This window comes from Delphinapterus leucas, chromosome 18, assembly GCF_059928025.1.
Source record: "Delphinapterus leucas isolate spDelLeu-1000000601 "Yukka" chromosome 18, BTC_Dleu_Yukka2, whole genome shotgun sequence".
NCBI lineage: Eukaryota > Metazoa > Chordata > Mammalia > Artiodactyla > Monodontidae > Delphinapterus > Delphinapterus leucas.
Genome location: NC_143146.1, coordinates 65049602 through 65062545, shown reverse-complemented (window position 1 = coordinate 65062545; position 12944 = coordinate 65049602). Strand labels below are relative to the sequence as shown.

The window sequence follows — 12944 nt, the reverse complement described above, 5'->3', positions numbered from 1 at the left end:
TTCCATATATTTTGATGGATAGGCATATCTGTCCTCTCATGGCTGGGTTATATATTTTTAAATAATCTCTTTGTATTATTTTAAAATTATTTTTGAATAGGTAATATAGTCATAAGTTTAACAATACGAAGGGCACTTAAAGTAAGTCTCCCTCCCATCCCTGTATCTTATCCAGAGGCAACTCTCATGGTCTGTTTCTTACTTATCTTTCTAGAGATATTTCACTGGTATAAAGCAAATACACGTATATTCTTTAAAAATGTTCGCAGACATTTTTTTTTTTTTTCTTTTTTGCAGTACGTGGGCCTCTCACTGCTGCGGCCTCTCCCGTTACGGAGCACAGGCTCCAGACGCACAGGCTCAGCGGCCATGGCTCACGGGCCCAGCCACTCCGCAGCATGTGGGATCTTCCCGGACCGGGGCACGAACCCGCGTCCCCTGCATTGGCAGGCGGACTCTCAACCACTGCGTCACCAGGGAAGCCCTGTTCACAGAAATTTAACATATTGTATAAATTCTTCTGCATCTTGCTCTTGTCTCTTAGTAGACACTGAAGATATCTCTGTATCAGTACAGAAATGCTGCCTTTTAAATGGCCGTATAGCTTTCTACCTATGGATGTACCATCATTTATTTAGGGAATTCCCTACTGATGGTCATCTAAGTTGTCTCCAGACTTTTGCTATTTCTGAAAATGCCTCAATGAAAAGCTTGTCCATACACCGTTTTGCACGTACTACAGATTGAAATAATTCTTCTTGCCAAAGGAGTTGAAAGCTCACTGCTCATCACGACCAAGGGCAGGACCTGGTGGAGGCAGGTGCCGAAGAGAGCACAGGTAAAGGTTCAGAAGGCTCAGCTTAGAACCTCAGGCAACTGCAGCAGCAAAATCAAAGCCAGCATGTTTCAGGGCAATTGGAGGAAAGTAAAACATTGTAGGGAGATAAACTCGTAAAGACTTAGGACTAGAGAAAACTCGTAAAGACTTAGGACTAGAGATCTGAGTTTTGGAAGGAGGCATTCTAGAGCATATCCGACCTCACAGGACAAAGCAATGTGGATCACAAAGAAGACAAACCGAAGTAGCAAGAACAACTCCTTTGAGCTTCCATGGAAAACCGTGATCAAGAGTCCTTCCATGGAGTATCTTGAGTTATCCTCATAAAACTCTATTAAGAAGGTAAGATTATTATCCAGATTCTGCAAATGGGAAACTAAGGGTAAGAAACTTGCCCAAGTTCACACGAAGAAGACATGATGGAATCAAGATTCAAACTTGGGCACTCAGAGCTGGAAGGTCTTAATCACTGATGTATGCATGAAGCTTTAGCCAAACAATGTAATGTAAATCCATTGCTGATAACTAGCCCTAATTCATCCATCTTTCTCTGTTAGCTTTTCCCTTAATCCCAAGCCTTCCTTAAAGACCTGGTGTTTGTCAGTAAAGTGGCTTGGAAACTAACAACTAAAAATTTGCCTCAAGCAAATAATAATTCATTCCAGGTAAGTGCAGAAAAACAGACAGCCCGTATAAAAAGTGTCTCCCACTGAAGCTTATTTCTATGTGTGCTACAAGTTAAGCATTCATTTAAAAAAATTATTATGATTGATATTATAGGCTAATATATGCTAATAGAACTGTAACAAAGAGTACTCGTTTTAAGGGTCACAGTAAAAGATAAAATACGTCAACGGTAGAGCTCTCACAGTGTATGACGCATATTAAGTGATCAGGAAACACTTTTTAAATGAATAAATAATTAAAAGAAAAATACCAGGATATCAAAAGCCCTAAGAAAACGTCGTGGGCGAGCCAAACTAAACATCTCAGAGTACCCTATGTATTAATAGGAGACACAGCATAATTTTCAAAATATGACAAGCAACAGTTCCTCCCCATATCCCAGAGAAATGGCAATCGTGAAAATTGTTAAGAAAATAAATAGAAGGAGAGTTTCCAGATCCAACTGCTGGTGGGAGTAATTTAGCCTCAGCATTGCCATAGATGGTTTCATAGCATGACATTCTCTCCCTGCTCTCGTTCACGTTAGAAAGCTTCTCATTTTTCATCACTGCCATTTATTTTCAGATCTGAACCTTTACTTTAATGATCACTTGAGTGCACAAAACTAGAATAGAGAATATTGTCCTTTTTCCACAACAGGTGAACTCCTCCAGGGAAAAATCAATTATTTTCTCATTGACCCCCATTGGTAGGTGTTAGTGCAGTGACCCAGATTGTGGCAACCTCTTGCTCTGCTCTGGGGAATTAGTCCAATTCTGTTCCCTCAGAAATTGCTCTTGAGGTGACAGCCAGTTTCTTCTTGATCCTGTGGGCTTGCTGGAAGCTGGTAGAACAATCCAGTGGTCTCATTTCCAAGAAGGCTCTCTGGGGAGACCCTCTCCACGTTATGAGAGAAAGCCTGAATCAAAGAGGGGTACCTGCACATTTGATGTTCTGACAAATTCACTCTATCCCCAAGGGCTGCAAAAACATTTTTTTTCTTTTAATTAATTAACTTTTTGGTTGAAGTACAGTTGATTTACAATATTGTGTCGGTTTCAGGTGTACAGCATAGCGATTCAGTTATACATATATATATATTCTTTTTCAGATCCTTTTCCCTTATATGTTATTACAAAAAATTGAGTATAGTTCCCTGTGCTATTCAGTAGGTCTTTGTCGATTATCTATTTTATATTGGGTTGGCCAAAAAATTCGTTTGGGTTTTTTCCATAAGATATTATGGAAAAACCTGAACAAACTTTTTGGCCAACCCAATATACAGTACTGTGTATATTGTTAATCCCAACTTCCGAATTTATCCCTCCTCCCACCTGCAAAAACAGTTTTTGTAAAGAGCACTTTGGTATTAACAAAAATACTGAATGAATTTTGTCTTCCACCTTCCCTTCACAGCTAGCCTTCTTCTCGTTTTTGTAACTTTGTAATAAGGCATGAATGATACACAAAAACCTGACCATGTTTAATGTATATAATTTGATGAGTTTGGACATATGTATACATCCATGATACCGTCACCACAATCAAGGTAATAAACATATCCATCACCTTCAAATGCTTCCTTATGTCTCTTTCTTTGTGTGTGTGTGCTAAGAACACTCAACATGAGATCTACAATATGAACAAAATGTTATTACCTTTTTTAATAAATTTACTTATTCATTTATTTTTGGCTGCACTCGGTCTTCGTTTCTGTGCGCAGGCTTTCTTTAGTTGTGGCGAGCGGAGGCTACTCTTCGTTGCAACGCGCAGGCTTCTCATTGTGGTGGCTTCTCTTGTTGCGGAGCATGGGCTCTAGGCGCGAGGGCTTCAGTACTTGTGGCACGCAGCCTCAGTAGTTGTGGCTCGTGGGCTCAGTAGTTGTGGCACATGGGATTAGCTGCTCCGCGGCATGTGGGATCTTCCTGGACCAGGGCTCGAACCTGTGTCCCCTGCACTGGCAGGTAGATTCTTAACCACTGTGCCACCAGGGAAGTCCCTAAACAAATTTGTATAGCTGTGACTTTATACCCATTGAACAGAAATACCCCATTTTCTACCCACACCCACAGCTAAGTTTCTTGAAAGAGCATAATTTTCTTCTTCTTTATCTCTTACTCAGTCTTCTACACCTAACAATTTAAGTTCCACCCCACCACTCCACTACAGCTGCTCTTTTCTGTGGTCATTATTAAACTTCTCATTATTTATTTATTTATGTTTTGCGGTACGTGGGCCTCTCACTGTTGTGGCCTCTCCCGTTGCGGAGCACAGGCTCCGGACGCGCAGGCTCAGCTGCTATGGCTCACGGGCCCAGCCACTCCGCAGCATGTGGGATCTTCCCGGACCGGGGCACGAACCCGCGTCCCCTGCATCGGCAGGCGGACTCTCAACCACTGCGCCACCAGGGAAGCCCCTAAACTTCTCATTATTAAGTCAAATAAATATGCCTTGGCTCTCCCAAAGTATTTGCCATAAACACTATTGAGAACTCCTCTCTCCCTCTTGAAGTTCTCTTCTCTTTCACGGGTATCTGTAACAATATCTTCTTTTGAATTTTCTCCTACCTCTGACTGCTCCTTCAACAGGGATCCTGATTTCAGGATCAGGATCTACTGACTCTATCCCCCTGTCCTTTCTAATCTGCCCCATCCTCTCCACCTCCACTAACTTTGCCTACCTAGGTTGGGGCCCTAACACTTCTCGCCTGGATGACATTACCCTATTTGTTTGTCTCCTTTACCAGGCACTTAGACCACTGCAGGTGTTCAACAACTCTTTGTTGGTGGGATGAATACATTGTGACAATTCCTCTCCCCACTTCTGCCACTCAGTGACTCACCATGCTTGCTGCAGGCACCTTTCTAAAACACATAGGTAGTCATGCTGCATCTCCCCCTATGCCAAATCCTTCCACTGCCTCCAGGATCAATTTTGATCCTCTTAGCATGGCACAAAAAGCACTTCTTGCCCTTTTCGTGCCTCATCTCCTACCATCCCCCAATGCACACTCAGTGCAGGCCTGTGAGATAACCCACAGCACCAGTATTCTTTAAGAACCTTCCCCACCCCCTGTCTCTTTTTATTAAAGTACAATTAACATACAATAAGCATACAATGAAGTGCATGTATCGATCGATTCTGGCAAGTGTATACATCCATGTAACCACCACCCTCATCAATATACAAAACATTCCCATCATCTCAGGAAGTTCCCTATGTCCTCACCAGTTAATCACCTCAGATAAATCACTGTCCTGATATCTGTCACCATATATTAGTTTTGCCTCTGTGTCTGGCTTCTTTAGTTCAGCATAATGTCTGTGAGATGCATAGATGTTGTCATGTATACTAGAAATGCATTCTTTTTCACTGACGAGTAGTATTCCACTGTTTAAATATATCATAATTCCTTTATGTATTGGTGGGCATTTGAGGCGTTCTCAGTGTCGGATTATTATGAACTCCAAACATTTTAATGCCATTTTTTGTGGACATAGATTTTTTTCTTTTTTTGCATGAATGCCTAGGAGAGGAATTCCTATGGTTAACTTAAGAAAAACTGCCTAAATGTTTCCAACCACACATCTCCATACTTGGCAACATTTGGTGTCGTAATTTTTTTTTATTTTAGTCATTCTAGCGTATGTTAAGTGGTGTTTCACTGTGGCTCCGAGTCTCACATTCTTCTTGACTACTGATGTTGAGCACCTTTTCAATGTGATTATTGGCATTTGTGTATCTTCTTTTGTAAAATATTCCATTTATTTGAACCATTCAAAAAACTGAGTTGTCTTTTTATTATTTCTTTGAAAGAGTTACTCAGAATATAAGTTCTTTGCCAGATATGTAACTTTTCGAGTCTTTGGCTTACCTTTTTGTTTTCTTAATGATGTCTCTGAAGCGCAGAAAATCATCATTTATCATCTTTCTTTTCCTTATGCCCTTTAACTTTATCTTTAATAAATAAATTAAGGTAAAGGATTCCAGTTTACCTGGGAGAGGCTTCCTCCTTATCTTTGAGAGTCAGTTGACATAACGGGACGTGTAATCACTGATGTTCTTCTTTGTTTTCCCCCATAAGCTTAGGAGCAACTTGAGAGCAGGGGTTGTACTTTATGGAGTGCTTTATATATAGTAGCAGAATGCCCAGCAAGTAGCGGAAGCTCAAGAACTATTTGTTACCCAAATATGTTGAAAATTGGAAAAGTCAATTCAGTTTCATCAATTAACTACTTTACACATCATCTTCTCATCCTAAAAACAAGGAAAACTCCCCACTTACCTCAAAAGCATGTACAAGCAATGAAAGCTTTATGAGGTTGTGAATGGAGCTTTTTCGGTCCCTTACGTGTACATCAGTAAGCAGCCTGTGAATATATACTTTTCATAGATTTTATATTATTGTTATTATTAATATTATTTCATGAATCCTGATTTTCACTTGAAAAGCTGTATATGTAATTCTTTATTTTTTAGTATAACTCTTAATACATCAGATGTTCCTCATCAAATGCTGGGACATCTTGAACCAAAGAAAACTATGACTAGTCAGACTAGAGACACAAGGGTTTGCCAGTCGACTTGATCATGTCAGAGTGATCAGCTTTTTATCACTAACGTCTAAAACCCTAAGGATTACATCAAAATGACAATGTTATCGTTCAATCTGTCCAAGAAATTAGACCTTAATGAATTCCATTGAGAACTCCAACTTGATAATGAGCTAAGAAGTCGTAACAGTATTCTGACAGGAAGGTACAGTTAAAGAAATTTGAAAAGCACCAGCAATACATGAAAATGATGGGCTAATGGAGAGAGCAAAGTGCAATATTCTCCTCCTGGCAGGAAGCCACAGAATGGAGAAGCCCCTGCTCAGTGAACAATGAGACGCAATCAAACGGCATTCAGTGCATGATGAATTAAGCATCTGAGAGCAGAGTGACTTTTTCCATAGCAACAAAGCCTCAGAAAGCCCAGAATGTTATTGGCCAGAGTCTTGTATTGTTCTTCCGGGGCTACATCAATCCTCACCCTGGATGATTAAAAGTGCCAGAAGCAAGTGTGATATTCGGATATTCAAGTTAAATGATAAATGTGCATAGAATGAATAGAAAATAGAGTTACATGTGTAAATAGCCAGAATGTTCAATTTCCAAATATGAAAAGTATATAATTTAGAAACTCATTGAAATGGAAGTTTGAAGGATTTGATGCTTACTCAGCATTGCCTAATAAAAGAATGTATCCGTTATCCAATCTTTGCTTTTGAAAGAGTTGGTTCTGTTAGGGGGTTGTGAAAGGGTCCAGATCTTTCTCTCTAGTCAAGGCTTTATGCTGGTAGCAGAAGTGTGAAAGAATCTTTCTCAATGGCCAAGATCCCTGAAAGAACAGAGGTATGAAACTGCCCCTGGCACAGAAGCACCGAAGAAATGCAGCGCCTTGTAGAACGTGGAGAAGCAGCACGTCACTGTCAGCTTGTGACCACTCTGTCATCATCCATGGAGACTGAACCATGACCTGGTTTTCGTCACCTTCAACCACTTCTAAATGTTGTCCATATTCTCAAACTTCATCCAAAAGAGACTTGAAATTCTTCTCTCATAAGGATTAGATCATGATTGAAGTGCAATGAACAGGCAGTTAGAATTCTGGTTGCAAAGAATTTAAGTTGAAAGCAGGAATTATGTCTTACCTGTAATACCTTGTGTGCCGAGAATAACTCCTGGTTGGATGACTAGCGGGTGAATGAATAGGAGGCCTAAAAATGAAATGGAAAATTTACAGGACAGTTGGAGTTGAAAGGCTACATTTAGAAAATTAAAGAAGCAAACCCCATAACTGAATTAACACTCTATGACACATTGAGCTACTGATCAAAGAGAGAATTTATTCACAGAGCTTTTCAAATACAAACAAAATAGCACGTTTTTATTTTTTACAAAATGAATATTGGAATAAATGTGGTACAGCACAGTAGAATAATGGATGAAAGAAAACAAGATCTAGTGACTAGAAATGTCTCTCATTACTCTCACATCTTCAACTGAATTCTCTCCTACAGTGGACAGAAAGTTGCCCCTTTACTTCGTAAGAATACCATAGCAGAAGCTACTCAGAGAAATATTGCATATTTTTTGAATAACATTGAAATACAAAGGCTTAATTCTAAAGATCTGCATAAACACTGAAAACACGTTGAGGGCATAAAGAGTTTATGCAGAGTATACAAAATACTGATAAGAGTGGCTTATTGGTCCATTTATTAGGTTTAATGTATACTTTATAAAGTGATAATATGGTATTTTAAATGTGTATTAAAAAGAAAACAGAGGAGTAATGCACTGCTAAACCTCTCATACAGACTGTGCAACAATTTAAATGTCTGTGTATGCGCACGTGTGTGGATGCGTACATCTGTATGTGCTCGTGTGCTTTCAGAAGTGCCATGACTTACTGGGAACGTCTGTGCGTTACCCTGCTTCCCAACCTAATACTGTTTCTACTAGCCCTTTTGATTCTCTGAGTCATCATCCATAAAAAAAAAACAAAAAACACCTTGTTTGCTGCATATATAGATTTGTTTTGTGTATGTGTGTGTTCTACATCAACAATACTCTGTGGAATAGAAACACCCAACACCCTGCAATATTTTTAGCCTTTGGTCCATTTTTCTCTATCATTCCATGCTCTACATTTCTTTCACAAATCTTGCACAACCCTTCCATATGGTATAATGTTTTTAATTCCACTGGGTTTCATTTCATTAGTGTTGTATGGTTTAGAACCACTATTCCACCTTTTGAGAATAGCTGGATGCTTCAGTCCCTCCCAGCCCCTTCAGCCCATCTTCTCCTCTGTTTGCTCTTGGTGGCTCCATCTCAGTATGGGTACTGTTTCTGTTTCTTGCCTGAGAAGCAAGCCAGCCATGTGCATAGCAGCATGGCGGTGGCAGCACCTGCTCCCGTGCAGTAGTAGGCCCAACCGATTTCACACTTACCTAGGGACACAAGAGAAGGAGAGAAAGCAGGCACAGATCAGGATGATTTTACAGGAGGTTCTGTCATTTCTCCCAGGGTGTGTGTTCCTGGTGTACCACAGTGAAACTGAAATACTCCTTAGAAATGTGACATTCATTCAAATGGAATGATAACAAGGGATGAAACTTATCCCATGATGGAAGAAAGCCGGAATAGCTGTGTGCATTTCAGAAGGACCTCAAGGCCTATGTCTCCTGCTAGCTAGTGACAGAAACCTTTTCTCCCCAACTGCGATGCTCACTCCCGTGGCTGAAGAAAAGGAGGAATAACAGCAATCAGGATAGGAGAGATGAAGGTATTAGTTCTGATTTAAATCACCCAAACTCATATGCGTAATGAGGTACCTTAGAAAAAAATTCAAAATATAGGTAAGTCCTAAATATAGATACAGTTTCTGCAAAAGGGCCACTCTAAGGAGGAGATCCCTTTGAAGAATAATGCTAAAGTGAAAGAATCTACCAAAAAACTCCTGGAACTACTAAGTGACAACAGAAATGTTGCAGGATACAAGGGTAATATATAAAATTCAATTGCTTCCTATATACCAGTAATGAACAAGTGGAATTTGAAATTAAAAACACAATACTATTTATATTAGCATCCCGCAAAATGAAATAAGTAAAAATCTGACAAAATAGTACAAGGTCTTTATGAGGAAAACTATAAAACTGATGAATGAAATCAAAGAACTAAATAAATGAAGAGACATTCCATCTTCATGGATAGGAAGGCTCAATATTGTCAAGACGTCAGTTCCTCCCAATTTGATCTACAGATTCAATGTAATTCTAATCAAAATTCCAGAAAGTTGTTTTGTGGATATCAGCAAACTTATTCTAAAGTTTATATGGAGAAACAAAAGACCCAGAATAACCAACACAATATTGAAGGAGAAGAACAAAGTTAGAGGACTGACACTACCTGAATTCAGGACTTACTATAAATCTCCAGTAGTCAAGACGGTGTGATATTGGTGAAAAAACAGACAAATAGACTAATGCAACAGAATAGACAGCCCAGAAGCAGACCCACATAAATATAGTTAACTGATCTTTAACAAAGGAACAAAGGCACTACAATGAAGCAAAGACAGTATTTTCAATAAATGGTGCTGGAACAACTGGACATCCACACGCAAAAAAAGGAAATTGGACACAGACCTTACACCCTTCACGAAAATCAACTTAAAATGGAGCACAGGCTGAAATGTAAAACGTAAAACTATGAAAATCCTAGAAGATAACATAAGAGAAAATCCAGATGCCCTTGGGTATGGTAATGACTCTAGATATAACACAATCCATGAAAGAACTAACTGATAAGCTGAACTTTATTAAAATTTTAAAAAACTTCTGCTCTATGACAATGTCAAGAGAATGAAAAAACAAACTGCAGACTGAGAGAAAAATGTGCAAAAGACACATCTGATAAAGGACTGTTATCCAAAATATACAAACACTTAAAACTCAACAATAAGAAAACAGACCTGATTAAAAAATGGACCAAACACCTCAGACCACAGACACCTTACCAAAGAAGATATACAGATGGCAGATAAGCATATGAAAAGACACTCCACATCATGTCATCAGGGAAATGCAAATTAAAATGACAATGATATGCCACTACATACCTATTAGAATGGCCAAAATCTGGAACACAGACACCACCAAATGTTGGCGAGGATGTGGAGCAACAGGAACTCTCACACATTGGTGGTAAGAATGTGCAATGTTACAACCATTTTAGAAGACAGTATGGTGGTTTCTTAGAAAACTAAACATACTCTTACCATACAATCCAGCAGTTGCATTCCTTGGTGTTTACCTAAAGGAGCTGAAAACCTGTGTCTACACAAACATCTGCACCTGGATATTTATAGCAGCTTTATCCATAACTGCCAAAACTTTGAAGACGGAGGTGCCTTTCAGAGTCAGGACTCAAATCTGGGTACCAGGTTCTAAGAATAAGAACTCACTGACCCAAAACATCCTACTTGAATTAGTGGGATAGGTTTCCGCATTCATTAATCCTTTTTTTAAAACAACATTCAAGTTATTCTTTTTGCATGTACAGTAAGGAAGTCCTCTATATCTCTCATTCAACATTGTCTTTTCTGCCCTAATTGAATCCCCTTTTTAGTCAGTCTTAAGAAAATCAGAAATCAGACAATGCTCCAACAACAACCATTTTCTCCCTTTTCTTTTGTTTTTGTTTATCCATTACATTAGCTAAAACACATACAACCAGATGCTTGGATTTCACAGTCATTGAACATACAAACCATAGTTTGAAAACCATATCTTTTTTTTACATGTCAGTCATTTTTACCTTGTTCATTAATAACTTCTCTATTGAAAACTACAAAGACTGTTAGGTGTAGCATGCAATTTGACTTCCTATCTTCACTGAAGTCTACTGAAGCGGTAGTTAGCATGTGCCCCATTTACAGATAAGAAGGTGAGGTGAGGCAAAGCTTGAGTCATTGGCTTGTAGTCACCATAAGTCAATAGCAACAAAATTAGACCAAGAGCCTCCACATCTTAAAAGTACTCTAGGGCACTACCTATGTACCAGACAATAGGATATGTTCAGCCTGCAACTTTGATTTCTCCCTCTCCATATCCAATAATAAATAATAACAATTAAGAAATAGAAAACACAGATTGATTACTATTTGCTCTGAATTGTAGAAGAGCTTTCGTGGAGTAAACATTAAATACATTTAATCCTCATAAGAACACGATGTGGTAGGTACCTGAGTATCATCCCCACCATTCGCATGGGGACACCAAGGCCAAGGAAAGTTCAGTAACCCGTCCAAGGACTCACCTGTATAGTAAGTGACGAGTCCTTTGTGTCTCTCTCCACAATTTATTCTGTGTGCCTCCACTCCTCAAGTGCCTACAGCAACCCCCGGCAGTCTTACCTGATGTCATTGCTTTCCTGTCTCCCTGCTTTTATTTATAGTATCATCAACAGCAAAGAGGGCAGCTATCTTTTCAAAAATCAATCATGTTAAGTCACTCTCTTACTTAAAATCCTTTAATGATTTCTCAAACATGCAATCTCCTTCCAAAGGCCTGTGAGCCCCTGAATGAGCTGGCATCTGCCTACTTCTCAGACCTCATGACCACCTTCCCTCTTGTCTTCTTTCTGGCCATACTGGCTGTCTTCTCTGGACCACATCAGGCTTATATTGGCTCCAGTACTCCTCACTCATTATTCCTTACACCCCAAAAATTCTACTTCCAGATCATTAGAGAGCTGGAGCTTTCTCAGATGGAATCTACCTGCCCCCCCCAACTTGTCTCATCAAAGTCACTCTATTCCTTTACCTCACTTTATTGCCTTTGTAGCACTTGCCATGGTTTGTAAATATTGTGTGTGCGTGTGTTTAACTTCAGTCTATCCCACTAGAATGAAAGTTTCGATTTGGGCAGACCTTTGTATATTTTGTTCCCTACTGTACCCCTACAACAGTGCCTGGCTCACAGTAGGCACTCAGTAAATAAACGCTGAATGAAAGACAAGGCAAAAGAAAGAAAGAAAGGAAACAAAACAGGTAGACAGTTAGTCTTTCAATAATAAAGTATGGGATTTTAAGAGTAACTCCAGTCTTATTTGACACAGAATTTCTGGAGAGAAGTTCCCAAACCAACTGTGCATTTATAGCTTTGTACAGAGTGTGTTCAATTTAAAAGGACAATAGATCCTGAAAGAGCACATCTCCACCCCAGGCTGGGTCTCACTGGCACAACGACCTCCATTAATACTGATAGATAGAATCAGTCTTTTCAAGGGTAACAGGGTCTCCTTCATGGACCAGATTTTCTGATAACCATAGGCTAATGTGGCTGTGAGTCTTGGGAATAATCTCCATTTTGAATTATTCTTTAGCTGGACTAAACAATCTAGGAGGGAGAATTAATAGGTAGCTAGGAGATGGCAGGTGGTTTAGAACCAAAAAGTCAGCAAAATCTGTGGTCAGTCCATTCAGTATAAGGCTCATAACACAGAACACAATCAGTTGTTCATTAATAATAAGGTGTTGATCTTCCATGACCTAACATGAAAAGTGGAGTACATAATTCTTTATTAATTATTGGACACTCACTCAAGAAAAAGTAGTTGGTGAGGCTATTTAATAGTAACGTATGTGGGCTTCCCTGGTGGCACCGTGGTTGAGAATCCGCCTGCCAATGCAGGGAACATGGGTTCGAGCCCTGGTCTGGGAAGATCCCACATGCCGCGGAGCAACTAGGCCCGTGAGCCACAACTACTGAGCCGGCGCGTCTGGAGCTTGTGCTCCGCAACAAGAGAGGCCGCGATAGTGAGAGGCCCGCGCACCGCGATGAAGAGTGGCCCCCGCTCGCCGCAACTAGAGAAAGCCCATGCAC

The 12944-nt window shown here is 39.8% G+C and overlaps 1 protein-coding gene across 3 annotated transcripts in view; it reads right to left on the bottom strand.

The window, feature by feature from the left end:
* LHFPL6 (LHFPL tetraspan subfamily member 6) overlaps nucleotides 1-12944 on the bottom strand; it is a 275293-nt gene that overhangs the window by 35617 nt on the left and 226732 nt on the right. For 2 of the 3 annotated variants that reach the window (XM_022574712.3, XM_089899651.1), the window contains exon 4: nucleotides 7284-8504. In XM_022574712.3, coding sequence (XP_022430420.1) covers nucleotides 8386-8504 — 119 coding nt within the window. In that variant the 3' untranslated portion in view covers nucleotides 7284-8385. The other variant, XM_089899652.1, reaches the window with a different exon arrangement.